General features: G+C 35.0%; 1 protein-coding gene across 1 annotated transcript; it reads left to right on the forward strand.

Moving 5' to 3' along the window:
• Nucleotides 1–2522: 2522 nt before the first annotated feature.
• Nucleotides 2523–11226, forward strand: LOC7478097 (kinesin-like protein KIN-UA). Its single transcript, XM_052449456.1, has 19 exons — nucleotides 2523–2982; nucleotides 3210–3310; nucleotides 3402–3524; nucleotides 3955–4140; nucleotides 4297–4518; nucleotides 4628–4784; nucleotides 5210–5359; nucleotides 5437–5525; nucleotides 5782–5985; nucleotides 6366–6512; nucleotides 6689–6823; nucleotides 6925–7056; nucleotides 7477–7615; nucleotides 7744–7836; nucleotides 8821–8946; nucleotides 9078–9203; nucleotides 10205–10348; nucleotides 10534–10662; nucleotides 10749–11226. Exons 1-19 carry the CDS (start codon nucleotides 2802–2804, stop codon nucleotides 10907–10909), a joined length of 2745 nt encoding a protein of 914 aa, XP_052305416.1. The 5' UTR covers nucleotides 2523–2801; the 3' UTR covers nucleotides 10910–11226.
• Nucleotides 11227–12764: the final 1538 nt, after the last annotated feature.

A 12764-nucleotide genomic window follows, 5' to 3' on the forward strand; every position in this document is an offset into this window, starting at 1 on the left:
AGTTGGGTCATTTGTGTTGCTTGGATACTATGTAACCTTTTATGGCATGGACCTAGAAGAAGAAGCAAATTCTATTTGTTCGTGGAGTGTATAGATAGGATCATTGGCCCATCAACCTTTAAGTTGGTGATCTTGATTGACCTTGCCTCATATTTTATGCTCAATCATTGTCTAAATCTTAAGTCTATCATTGATGCATTCATTTTAAGATCTAAAATGGTGGCGCTAAGATTAAACTTATTAGTAGCTCTCTAGGACTTTTTGTCCAGGATCATACAAGGTAATTTTCTCGTGTTCAAGTTAATCTTGAACACAAGTATATGTCCATCTCTTTATGAACTAGAATGGAAAAACGCATGAGGGAAATATCAAAAGCCAAAGTGTAAGCGTATGATAAGGAGATAAAAGGTTGACACCTTTTAAATTTTGAAATTGACAAATGAGGCATCATCGAGAAATTATAGGTTATTATTAATGGTTTATAGGCTTATATAAGGCTTGCAACTGCCCTCATTATATCACTTTCATAAAATCATAATATTTGATCCTTTTCTTTTTCTTTTTTTAACCTTTATTCTCTCTTAGTTTGGAGATTTCAAACAAGTATTCATTACTAAAAATCTTGTATACCAACCACTAAATCACCATAAAAATCTATAAAACCATCCTAAAATCACCATAAAACTGCTTTTGTTCCTTTTTCGCTCATTATAGAGCAATTTGGGTATGATTTTAAGTTGTGGAGCCAACATTTTCTATTGGTTTTTGCTATAATTTGATAAGGAAACTCTGTTTAAGGTTAGCACTATTCTAAAAAATTAAGTTTTTTAAGTCATGGTAGATTCGTACAAGACAACTAGTGGATCCAAGGCTATCCTAATTGAGAAGGTCCAAAAAAACTTTGGATATAGGGTTAAAGAACCCAAGAGAGGGTTAATAGACCTTCATGAAGATTAGGAAACTCCATAGAGTGGTTAGGCAGCCTAAAGATTAATTAGAAGACACATACTTCAATAAAACAATAATGGCTTAAATACTTTTTCAATAGACTCATATTGTAATGGCCGGATAGCCATGTACTTAGAAGGTTAAGTGTGAGGTATATATCTCCCTATCCATAATAACAGATCAAGAAAGAGAGTCGTTCCTAAACTATATATCAATCTTTTAATTTTTTTAGTTTTTCTTTTGGTTATTGCTAACAATTTTTTTTGTTTATTTACACAAATAAGTATCGGTTTATTTAATTAGATACTTGCAATTTTTTTTTTAATTTATACTCTTTTTTTTTTAAAATAACCTAAATACCCTTAATTTGTTTTTTAAAAAATTGACAACACAAAAGGAAGGACGCGCAAAACTATTTGATAGTCCAATCAGGTGTACCATGTCTGCAGCGAAAGTTTCTTCCTTTTCCAGGGAGGCCCGAGTGGGATCATTGTCTTTTCATTGTCAGCAAAGCTTTTTATCATTGGACCTGAATGGCAAATAAGAAAACAAAGCTAAAGTGTGTGTGAGAGTATGATTTGAAAGGACAGTTGATTGAATCATAAGGTAAAGAGACTTCCTTCGAAGCTGAGCTTACCTCGATCGATAAAATACAAGGGAGGATGAACACAAATAATGTTTCGGCTATTTACACTTCTTGGCACCTTTGGGATTTGAATGCTTTGCATTCAAATAGCAGCAGCAACATATTTCAAAATTTCATTTGCATTCTTGTTTCCCCTTTTGCCCTTTTTATACTTTGTTAGTCAGCCTTTCCTTCTTCTTTTTTGCGCCTTTTCATGCTTGCTTTCTTGTGCCTGAACCTTTTAAATTTGTGGTGACATGTTTCCAAGATTGCCCTTGTAATTTGAGTGTAACAGTTGCACAGCACTAGCAATCCATCTTCTTAAAATTTGTTTTATCATTCTGTAATTTATTGGTTTTGTTACTAATGAGACTCATATAGAATGATTACAGCTAAATAAACACACCACCATCATCCCCATCCGGACTGTTTAAGTATTTTAAATCTTTTTAAATTTTTAAAATATTTTTAAGTTGAAAAATAACAATTCATATAATATCAAACATACACGTGCTTAATTTTTTTATTAAATAACATGTGGTTAAGAGATTACACTAAAAAATTCTTCAAATAAAATCATGTTACTGCTTAAAATTCATAAATCGTTAAATCCTTATTTGGTATTGTATTTTAAATAGGAGTTAAATAAAATTTAAAATTTTTTATTTAAAATTATATATTTTTTTGTTTTGATATGTTAATATCAAAATTAATTTTTTTAAAATAAAAAATATTATTTTTATATATTTTCAAATGAAATATAATTTACAAATTGACACCAATAATGAGATTATAAAGTAAAAGAGGGTGAAGGGTCAGTTTAGTCATTTAATCGATCACTTACCATTAACACGACACATCAAATGCACCGCCACGCAAATCACAACTATAAAACACACTCTTTCTTTCTTTATCATAATCTAAGCAAGGGCATTCCTGTGACCTACGCCTAAATCACGAAGAAATTAAAAACATGGAGAGTGAAATCCGGGTCCCACAATCCATTTCTCCCTCTAAAAACTCAAATGAAAAACCTCACCCACGATTCCCCTTTTTTTCTCTCTCCAAGTAACTTCACTGCCACTCCCTAACCGCAACTCCATTTAAATTTTCTCGCCAGCCAAACATAAAATTAAACGAAGACACAGAGAAATCAGATTTACGAGCTCACTCTCTCGCTCCCTCGCTCGCTCGCTCGCTCGCTCACTCACTCACTGAGCTATTAACTATGGCTACTACGGCAAGTATTTATAGAAATGGCAATTACAGTAAGAATTCACTTATCACTAACAATAACAAAGTGGAGAGGCCTCCCTCTGTCAATTCAAACCCTAAAAACTCACTTAAATCCAAGTCATTACGTAAGAGCGCTCCTGCTGCTCTTGGCGCTGCTAAAGATGACACTGGAGGTTAATTATTCTGGCCTTCTCTTTTAACTATCGAGATCTTGCATTATTTCTGATTTCTTTTTAATTTTCTTTAATATGCAACGTTACTCTTTTTTTTTTTTCTTTTTTGTGTGTGAAGAGGTTGCGTCTTTAATTTGAATTCTCTTGTTTTTAATGATTTTCTAAATCATTGAGTGATGAATTAATTTTCGAGTTGATGTTGATATTATTTGTTTATTTATTTTTAGTTCCTGGAAGAGTTAGGGTAGCAGTGAGATTGCGACCGCGAAATGCAGAGGAAATGGTAGCTGATGCTGATTTTGCTGACTGTGTAGAATTACAGCCTGAGGTAATTTTAGAACAAAATTGTTTAAATGTGCCTGTGATTTTTTTGTGAATTTTTTTGTTTGTACCTAACTATTATTTTGGTTTGGTTTCAGGTTAAGAGGTTGAAACTTCGGAAGAACAACTGGGATTCTGATACATATGAGTTTGATGAATTGCTGACTGAGTTTGCATCGCAAAAACGTGTTTATGAAGTTGTGGCAAAGCCTGTTGTAGAGGTATCAGCAAATGATGTTTCAAATTCTATGATTTAGTTGAAGCTTTATAATTAGGACCATTTTCAGATGCCTTTTACTGGCCCAAATGGGGCTCACTGTCACAAAATAGCAATGTTATCAGAACATGCTTGATTAGGCAATTCCACAAATAGAGTTAGAAATTGTTCAATTAGTTGGATCTCCCGCATGCATAATTTCTAATAGAGTCTCTGATTCATTATTTGTGATGGAACTTAGAATTAATGTTGCTACAGATGCTCGTTTTTAATGTTGTGTCATGAACTTCATTAATTGTTTCACTTCTTCTGCTTGTAGCACCGAATCATAAAGACAATGATCTTAGTTTATGTGTTCAATAAGGCTATGTCTTTTAATTTTCTTTCCTTCATGGGATTGCGATGACATGCTAATTTGTAATTTGCTACTGCAGAGTGTTCTGGATGGATACAATGGGACAGTCATGGCATATGGGCAGACTGGTACCGGTAAAACATATACTCTTGGACGGCTTGGAGAGGAAGACACAGCTGCTCGTGGAATTATGGTTCGTGCTATGGAGGACATATTAGCAGATGTTTCTCTAGAGACCAATTCTGTCTCAATATCCTATCTGCAGGTTGTTGGATCTACAATGATTATTTTTGTATGCATGATATTGTAATTTTCCTTGTTCAATATCTATGCTATTTTATTTATTTATTTTTTGTATATTTTGAATTTTACAAGATCCAAATTAGGATTTCTAATATTCCTGTTCTTAAAAAATGTGCAGCTTTATATGGAGACCATACAAGACCTCCTCAATCCCACTAATGACAATATTTCTATTGTGGAAGACCCAAAAAGTGGAGATGTTTCGCTTCCTGGGGCTAGCCTAGTTGAAATAAGGAATCAGCAGAGCTTTGTTGAACTATTGCGACTAGGAGAAGCTCACCGCTTCGCTGCAAATACAAAATTGAATGCCGAATCATCCCGTAGTCATGCTATACTGATGGTGAATAAATTTGCTTATACACTTTTTGATGCTTCTAGTGCTTTTGAAACTGCAGCAATCCTATTGGAAATGAGATTTTGACCAGAAATAGACATCGCAAATGCTTTAGGTACATGTAAAGAGATCTGTCAGGGGAAGAGATTCTGATCTTTCAAGCGAAAATGGCAACAACTCCCGCATGGTTAAAATTCTGAAGCCTCGTATTGTTCGTAAGGGAAAGCTAGTCATAGTAGATCTTGCTGGTTCAGAGCGAATTGATAAATCAGGTTTCGTGAAATCAAGAAATGGACATTAAAAGTGCCCCCTTCCTGCCTTTCATGTTAACATGGTCTAGTAATATTTTCTTCGTATATATGCCAGCTTTTCATTCATGTGGAAAATTTGTTCTTATCAATACACAGCTTTTCATTCATGTGGAAAATTTGTTCTTATCAATACATTTCTAAATTAGACAACCAATTATCATTTTGGTAAATTTTGCTTCCTGCATGGTGGCTTGGGGGATGCAAAAGGTGTGTAATTATTGATAGATGGTTTGATTAGTCAACTTTTATCAGTTTTAAAAAAGAAAATATTCATCCCTTTTCATTTTAGTTTTGCTTATTTATGGGCCATTCTTTAGGTATATGTTTCTGAGTGTCCAGCTCTCTTTTGCTTGTTAAAGTTTGTTTACTCATCCATTATTTGGCAGGGAGCGAGGGACACACATTGGAGGAAGCCAAATCCATCAATCTCTCTTTGATTGCACTAGGGAAGTGCATCAATGCTCTAGCAGAAAATAGCGCACATGTCCCAGTTCGTGATTCAAAGCTTACTAGATTGCTTAGAGATTCATTTGGAGGTAATACATTTGCATTAATAGAATTATTTAATCTTCTTATATGATATGTGTTGCCTGACTTTGTGAAATCTTAACAGGCACAGCTAGGACTTCACTGGTTATTACTATTGGTCCATCACCCCGCCATCGAGGAGAAACAGCAAGTACTATAATGTTTGGACAAAGAGTGGGTACCAATAACTGAAGTCAATGCCTGGCCTGTGTAGTTCATTTCTTTGTTTTCTACTGTCATGTACATAGCAGTCCTTGCAATTATGTCTTGACATGCTTCATTCGTGCTGTGATCTTAATAGTGATATGTTTGGCACCATTAAATATCTATACCCTGAACGTTGCTTAGACACAAAATCAATAGTGTATTAATTGTTCGCTTATTAGCAAAAGCTGCTTGTTTTGTTTTTAAAAGTTGTTTCCTCTCATAGGCAATGAAGGTGGAGAATATGTTGAAATTAAAGGAGGAATTTGATTACAAAAGTTTGTCTAGAAGGTTAGACCTACAATTAGACAAATTTATTGCAGAACATGAAAGGCAGCAGAAAGCATTTGAGGAAGAAATTGAAAGAGTAACTATGGAAGCACAAAATCGAATTTCAGAGTCTGAAAGAAACAATGCAGATGCATTGGAGGTAAGTGCTGTAATAATGAAGTAATATTTGGTGCAGGCATTTATGTTGGTGAGAGAGAGAGCATGGAGGGGTTGCTTGGTTTTTGTTTTAGAATAAAATCATGCCTTGTATTGTCACATGCACAATAATTTCAAAATGCAAAATTTAAACATTGACCTTTCTAAACTTTATGCTGATAATAATTTGTTACCAACTTATGCTGACACAACTTTCGGATTTTGTGGTTATTTGGATGTTTACATATCTCTCTTGGGATTGGTAGATGTGGGAAAACAAAACTACTTGTACTGCCTATGTCCTTTTTGCCCCCCTGAATTTCCTTTGGCATTTTCTTGCTCTTGGCATGGGATATGCTAACTCCTTATGTTCACTTTTGATAGAAGGAAAGAACTAAATATCAGAAAGAGTATATGGAATCAATAAAGAAGCTAGAAGAGAAATGGATGATGAATCAGCAGAAGCATGCTGGTGGAGAAAACATACCTGGATGCAAAGATGAAAGTTCAAATGCGATATCTAATGGAAAGGTTGTTCTGTAATTGATACCTTCTTGTGATGCCTCCTTTTTATTGTGTCCTTATTTACTTGATGTTCTCCATACAGTACTACTAGAGTTCTCCAAAATTCTGTGGATGTATATCCACTGCCCCCAGCTGTTTGACTAACAATTTTTAGCCTTTGGTTTTTCCCCCCATACTCACAGGATTCCAGGGTAGCTAATATGGAGGAACTTGCAGAAATGAAAAAAAAGCTTCAGAAGGAAACTCTCTTGAGGAAGGTTGCTGAAGGGGAAGTTAATATCCTTAAAAGTCAACTCGCAGGATTGAAGAAGTCAGAGGTCTGTTTGACTAGTTCTACTTCCCAGTACTTCTTAAATTTCCGTTATCTGTATCTTTTACCAGGTTGGGTTCATATAGAACTATAACTTCAATGTACTAGGCATTGGCAAAATCTGATATTTCAAAGCTTCAAAAGATGCTGGAAGATGAGGCTCGTCAGAAAGAAAAGCTTGAAGGGGAAATAGCAACACTGCAAAGTCAGCTGTTGCAAATAAGTTTTGAGGCTGATGAGGTATACTCTTCAAGCAATTTATAACTATAGCTTAGTGAAACCTACCTTGAATCAGATTTTCTTCAGGAACTGTTTGTTTGAGAATTTTTTGAGAATAAAATATTTCTCATAGAAGAAAGTGAGGAAATAAGTGTCTATGTTGATAGAAAACTTGGTAATTACCTGGAAACTTCAAATACAAGCATTTAAATTGTTACGGGTGTGATCGTTTCTTCTTGAATCCTAAACTGAGAAAATAGGGAGAGATGATGGTTGCCAAGGATTGTAATATCAGTTATTGTAATTCGTAACAAATTAGCAGGCAACAAAGGCATCTATTCTACCATTTTCCAATGCGTAAATGTTCACATATCGAATCCATGCTAATGTACCCACATGGTATCTATAGTTCAAAGGCTGACTGACATGTTTATCTTTTAGACAGCAAGAAGAATTGATAAAGGAGGGTCTGAAGAAGTTCTTGGTGGTCTAGATTCTCTGATGTTGCAAGTTAGGCAGCCACAGATCAATGATTCAGGAAATGGAGAAAAGGCCTCAATAGCTAAACTCTTTGAACAAGGTAGCAGTCAGTGCTTGGCACCGGTTGTTTATTAGTTTTAATTTATTTTTTCTCAATTTGGTCCACGTGGTAGTTAATGGATTTGCTTTCATACTGTACTTTCCTTACAAAATCCAATGCTTCTTCAGTGGGATTGCAAAAGATCTTGTCTTTGCTTGAAGCAGAAGATGCTGATGTGCGAATTCATGCTGTGAAGGTGGTAGCAAATCTGGCAGCTGAAGGTTTCTTTCTACCAACACTTTGCTTTAACTTCTTTATATGGGCATTGCCAACTTATTCAGAATTGTGCTAGTGCTGATCTACTCTTTAGTAGGGTGTCACAAACTTATTAATGCATGTCCTAGTTTATATTGGTGAACATGATAGCATCTAACTCTTGAAAGGCTTATTGCTTTTGAAATGGGAACATCGATTCTGAGACTTAATCTTTGCCAAGCTTCACATCTATTTTATCTTTCTTATTCCCTGCCTACTTGATTTGATGAATAAAAAAGGTTAGTTGGGGGGGGGTTATTTGAATGGAAATAGATGCTGGGCTGAGTTATGAACTTATGGAGTTGCAAGGGACACATCTTTGGAATGGAAAACACCTGTCTCCTTGACAATATTATGGATTGCAGATTGGATGCGAAGGACTGTTATTTTGTCATGTCATTAAATAATGTTAAGAACTGGCCTGTTTCTAAGTTGAACAGTCTTAAACTTGATAAGTTGATATTTGTTATACATGCATAAGTTCCCAAAGCAGAAGTTTAACATAACCACAACAGGATGTATTAATTAATCTAAAAACTCTACTGGAGAAGTATGGATTAATCAACTCAAAATGTCTATTGAAAGATTGCATTAACAAACACTGGAAAACCAAGAGATGAATCATGCATTTTGAATCGCACAATTCAAGCTCGAAGGCCCTCACTCATCTTATATTGTTTTACCAAGAACTGCAGCATTGCATACTAATGTAACATTTATGCACTCAATTTTATTGTGCAATATCAGATGAGTGTTTTGTCGTGTTAAGAGTTGCTTCTCATAATTTGTTTCGATTTATTGACCACCTTTTCTTGGATAGATTTGCCTTTGACAGTCTACACCACAACAAAATTATATTTCTGCAAACACCATGAGCACTTCTAGGGCAAAAAGGCCCTGCTTCTTTTTAGATTTGTCCAAAATGATTGCAATTCCCATCTAATATGCAGAAACAAATCAAGAGAAGATTGTAGAAGCTGGAGGTCTTAAGTCCTTGTTGACACTGCTCAGAAGCTCCGAGGATGAAACCATATATAGAGTTGCAGCAGGTGCAATTGCCAATCTTGCTATGAATGGTGAGTTTTGCATCCATTACTGGAGATAATCAAATTTATCATGAATATCTCGGCGATACTCTTGCTACTTTTATCATGGGTACTTTAAATTTTGTTTTCACCTCATGCATGTTCTTCATGTATACAATCAGAAACCAACCAAGAGCTAATAATGGCTCAAGGAGGCATTCGTTTGTTATCAATGACAGCAGGCAACGCTGAAGATCCTCAAACACTTCGAATGATTGCTGGAGCCATTGCAAATCTTTGTGGCAATGGTAAGCTTCTTGACCCCATTGATGTTTATTCTGCTGAGTTTGCTAGTTGTCTGCATTTTAAGCTTGTTTGAAGTTTTACTTAATTCCAAAAATGGATATCTGATTAGAGTTTGTTTTGCATTACTGTGGAATGGATGAAATAATAAATAAGCAAACCCTGATCTCATTCACCACTACTAGAAATCACCCTTTAAACAGACGGACAAAATTGACTGTATATGAATTGTTGGTTCCCGTTTAGGTACTTTGCATCAGTAACTTTAGCTGGTTTAAATTAGCATTTGCAAATTAATAGGAATCCAATCTTATGCAAAAGCTAGATATGATTATAAATGCAAATATCCGCCTCCTTAGATGAGTAAAGTAGTGGTTTCTCTTGAATTAGTTGCCTTGGCATCCAAATTTACCTGAAAAACTTGGGAGCTGTGTAAATTTAGCAGCTAAGCTAGTTGTTGATGCTGTTACCCGAGGCTGGTATTATTAAGGCCTTCATTTTGTTGGCTGGTTTCTGTACATGTTGGGATCTGTACAACTGTTCATTCAATATGACTAGCCTATTTTGCATGGACAGTGCATAAAAGCATGTTACTGAGCTCATGCTATAATGCTATGCCAAAATTAATATGGTCTAATCTGAACTGAAGAAAAATCCAAAGAAGCTTGATATAAAATTCTTTGTTATAGAAATATGTTTTGTGTGTTTACAAGAATCTGTATGGTCTGCCAATTCACTTGAAAACTTAACATTTCTAAGGTTTTTGGAAATTTTCAAATGCTAACAAAAATATAAATAGCTTTAGTTCTCGAAATAGTTCAGTTTCATACAAGTTTTGTACATCGACAAGTAATCTGAGGAAAATGATGAGGCAGCACATGTGAGGTTTGAATGTGAGCTTTGTTACAACTTAAGGCTACTACCAAATTAAAAACTTATTCAAGTTAGTCCTATCAGCTGGCATGCTGTTGTAAGCTTTAACCTTGTACCATGATGAATTTTTCAGATAAGTTGCAGATGAAACTAAGAAGTGAAGGTGGCATCAAGGCTTTGCTAGGGATGGTTAGATGTAGGCATCCTGATGTACTTGCACAAGTTGCCCGTGGAATAGCAAATTTTGCCAAGTGCGAGTCCAGAGCATCTACTCAAGGTACGGTACATAGCATAGAAAGAGGCCTTGGTTAAGTTTGTCTGTATTTGGTTTGCTCTGCTTGTCGTGCAATTGTCTACTAGACTATGTACCCAAAATTGTTTGTGCCGTGTTAAAATCCAAGTGAAGCCTCTCCTTGTCAATGACACTTACATGAAGCATAATGTCGGCACTCAATTGTGCAGGAACCAAGACTGGAAGATCTCTTTTGATTGAGGATGGAGTGCTTCCATGGATTGTACAGAATGCTAAAAGTGAAGCCTCACAAATCAGGCACCATGTAGAGCTTGCGCTCTGTCACTTAGCACAACATGGTAATTTTGTTTCCCTTCTTTTGAAGTTTGAACAAGCTGATCGCCCATTGAATGTCAGCTGAGATGCTAGCCTTTACTCCATGCAGAAGTGAATGCAAAAGACATGATTAGCGGAGGTGCACTCTGGGAACTGGTTCGTGTTTCACGAGACTGTTTGAGGGAGGATATAAGGACACTTGCCCATCGAACGCTAACATCCAGTCCCACTTTCCAAGCTGAAATGAGACGACTACGAATAGATCGTTGATGAGTTTGAAGTGGCTGGTTGCGTTGAAGATAAACTAGAGCGCATCAAATACAAAATTAATTCCTTGTGAAATGATGGATCTCTTTTGACAGAAAAAAAAGCAGGACGGCTTTCAGCTAATTAGAACTTGTCAGCTCTGTTCCTGTCCAAGTCTTGTTATACTCGGGTTTGTACTGTGGTCTGCCGTAAGTTTGAGTACAGCTTTGTTGATCAAGTTACCATCTTGTTAACCCTAGTGAGACCTTCCCCCTCATAGCTGGTAGGTAGTGTATAAATTTGTTTGTATATGAAATGAACAGGTGGACACTAACTTGAAAGTATTTCTTGTAAAAAAAAAAAAAAACTAAGATTGATTTGTGCAGTAATTTGTTTTGAATAGCAGGCTTTGACTCGTCATAAAAGACAATTCCCTGTGATCCAAGATTTCATTTCTCTTCACCCGTTCTTGTCGCGTTCCCTTGTAAATATGAGAAGAGGCACCTGCAATCATACGTGTTCCCAAACTGTGCAGGGTAAAAACTAAAAACTAAAAACTGAAAACTGGCTGGAGGGTGCAGGTAAACTGAAACAATCACAATAATAATTAAATCATCACGCCAGCAGGCTCATAGAATTAACCGATCCTTTCAATGAAGGTTCTAGACATCAAATACATGTGCACACATAACTTCACATCACCTTTGGCAACAAGGCACGAGCTCCTCCGAAAGCCCAAGCCCATTATGTCTCCTGGGCTATATAAGATAAGGGTAATCTTTCTCTTCCCCAAATCCCATCTTGCTTTCAATGTTTGAGAGGGTGTTTGGCAGTGTGGTAGTGGTTGCTTTTCAAATAGCTTTTCGTGCCGAAATACATGCCAATGATGTTTTTTCATTTTTTAAAAATCATTTTTGACATCAGCACATCAAAACGATCCAAAAAGTACAAACCGCACTCAATTTTAGCAAAAAAAAAAAAAAAAATTTAAAATTTGGTGAAAAGCAGGTTGAACAACAGAGCCAAACATGCACTGAATCCGAGACTTTCAAATAGAAATCCATTTATGTCATAAATGATACGTTCACATGATCAATTGTGTGTGGATGGCGAAAGACAATAATTTATAATGCTAGAATTAATGTTATAAAAAACAAAAGGCATCATCTTTTGTTACACGAAGTCACATCGTTAATAATTTAGAAAGGTGAGCTTTATAAGAAATGGATTTGTTTTCCTGTTGATGAAACCAAATCTAACAGACTCACCATGAACTTCGGGTGTCGTGTCTAAGTTTATTTTTTTCCCTTTAAATTCCAATATTTTCTAGATAATTTTTTTAAGACCTTTATGCTGGTTTATTAATATTTTAAATTAATTTAATATATATTATTTTGAGTGAAATATAACTTAAAATATTACATCATAATCTTTTCATTCTCAATATTTTTAGTATATATATTTTTAAAGTTTATTTCTCTAAAAAAATATTTATTTAAGTATTTGAGAATCTTTAAATTTATAAAAATAAACCTTTTATAAGTAACAACCATCAGCCACCTTAACATACCGGACACTAGGTACAAGCTATCAATTATCTTGATTACGAATAATTGATCAGAATGTTGGAATCAAGAGATAATATATATTATAAATCTTGCTTCTAAATTAATATATATTATAATATAATTAATATATATTATATCAAGAGATAATATATATTATATATATAAACCTTGCTTGTAAATTGCTTAGATTTTTTTGGTAGCTCACCACCTCCCCTACAAATTAAACCACTATCTACTTTGATTTTATAAATAAAGCCACTAGGTTGTATCTGTCCTCTTCAATTACCACTTCATTGCGATTTGATTTCATT

This window comes from Populus trichocarpa, chromosome 1 (genome assembly GCF_000002775.5).
Source record: "Populus trichocarpa isolate Nisqually-1 chromosome 1, P.trichocarpa_v4.1, whole genome shotgun sequence".
Taxonomy (NCBI): domain Eukaryota; kingdom Viridiplantae; phylum Streptophyta; class Magnoliopsida; order Malpighiales; family Salicaceae; genus Populus; species Populus trichocarpa.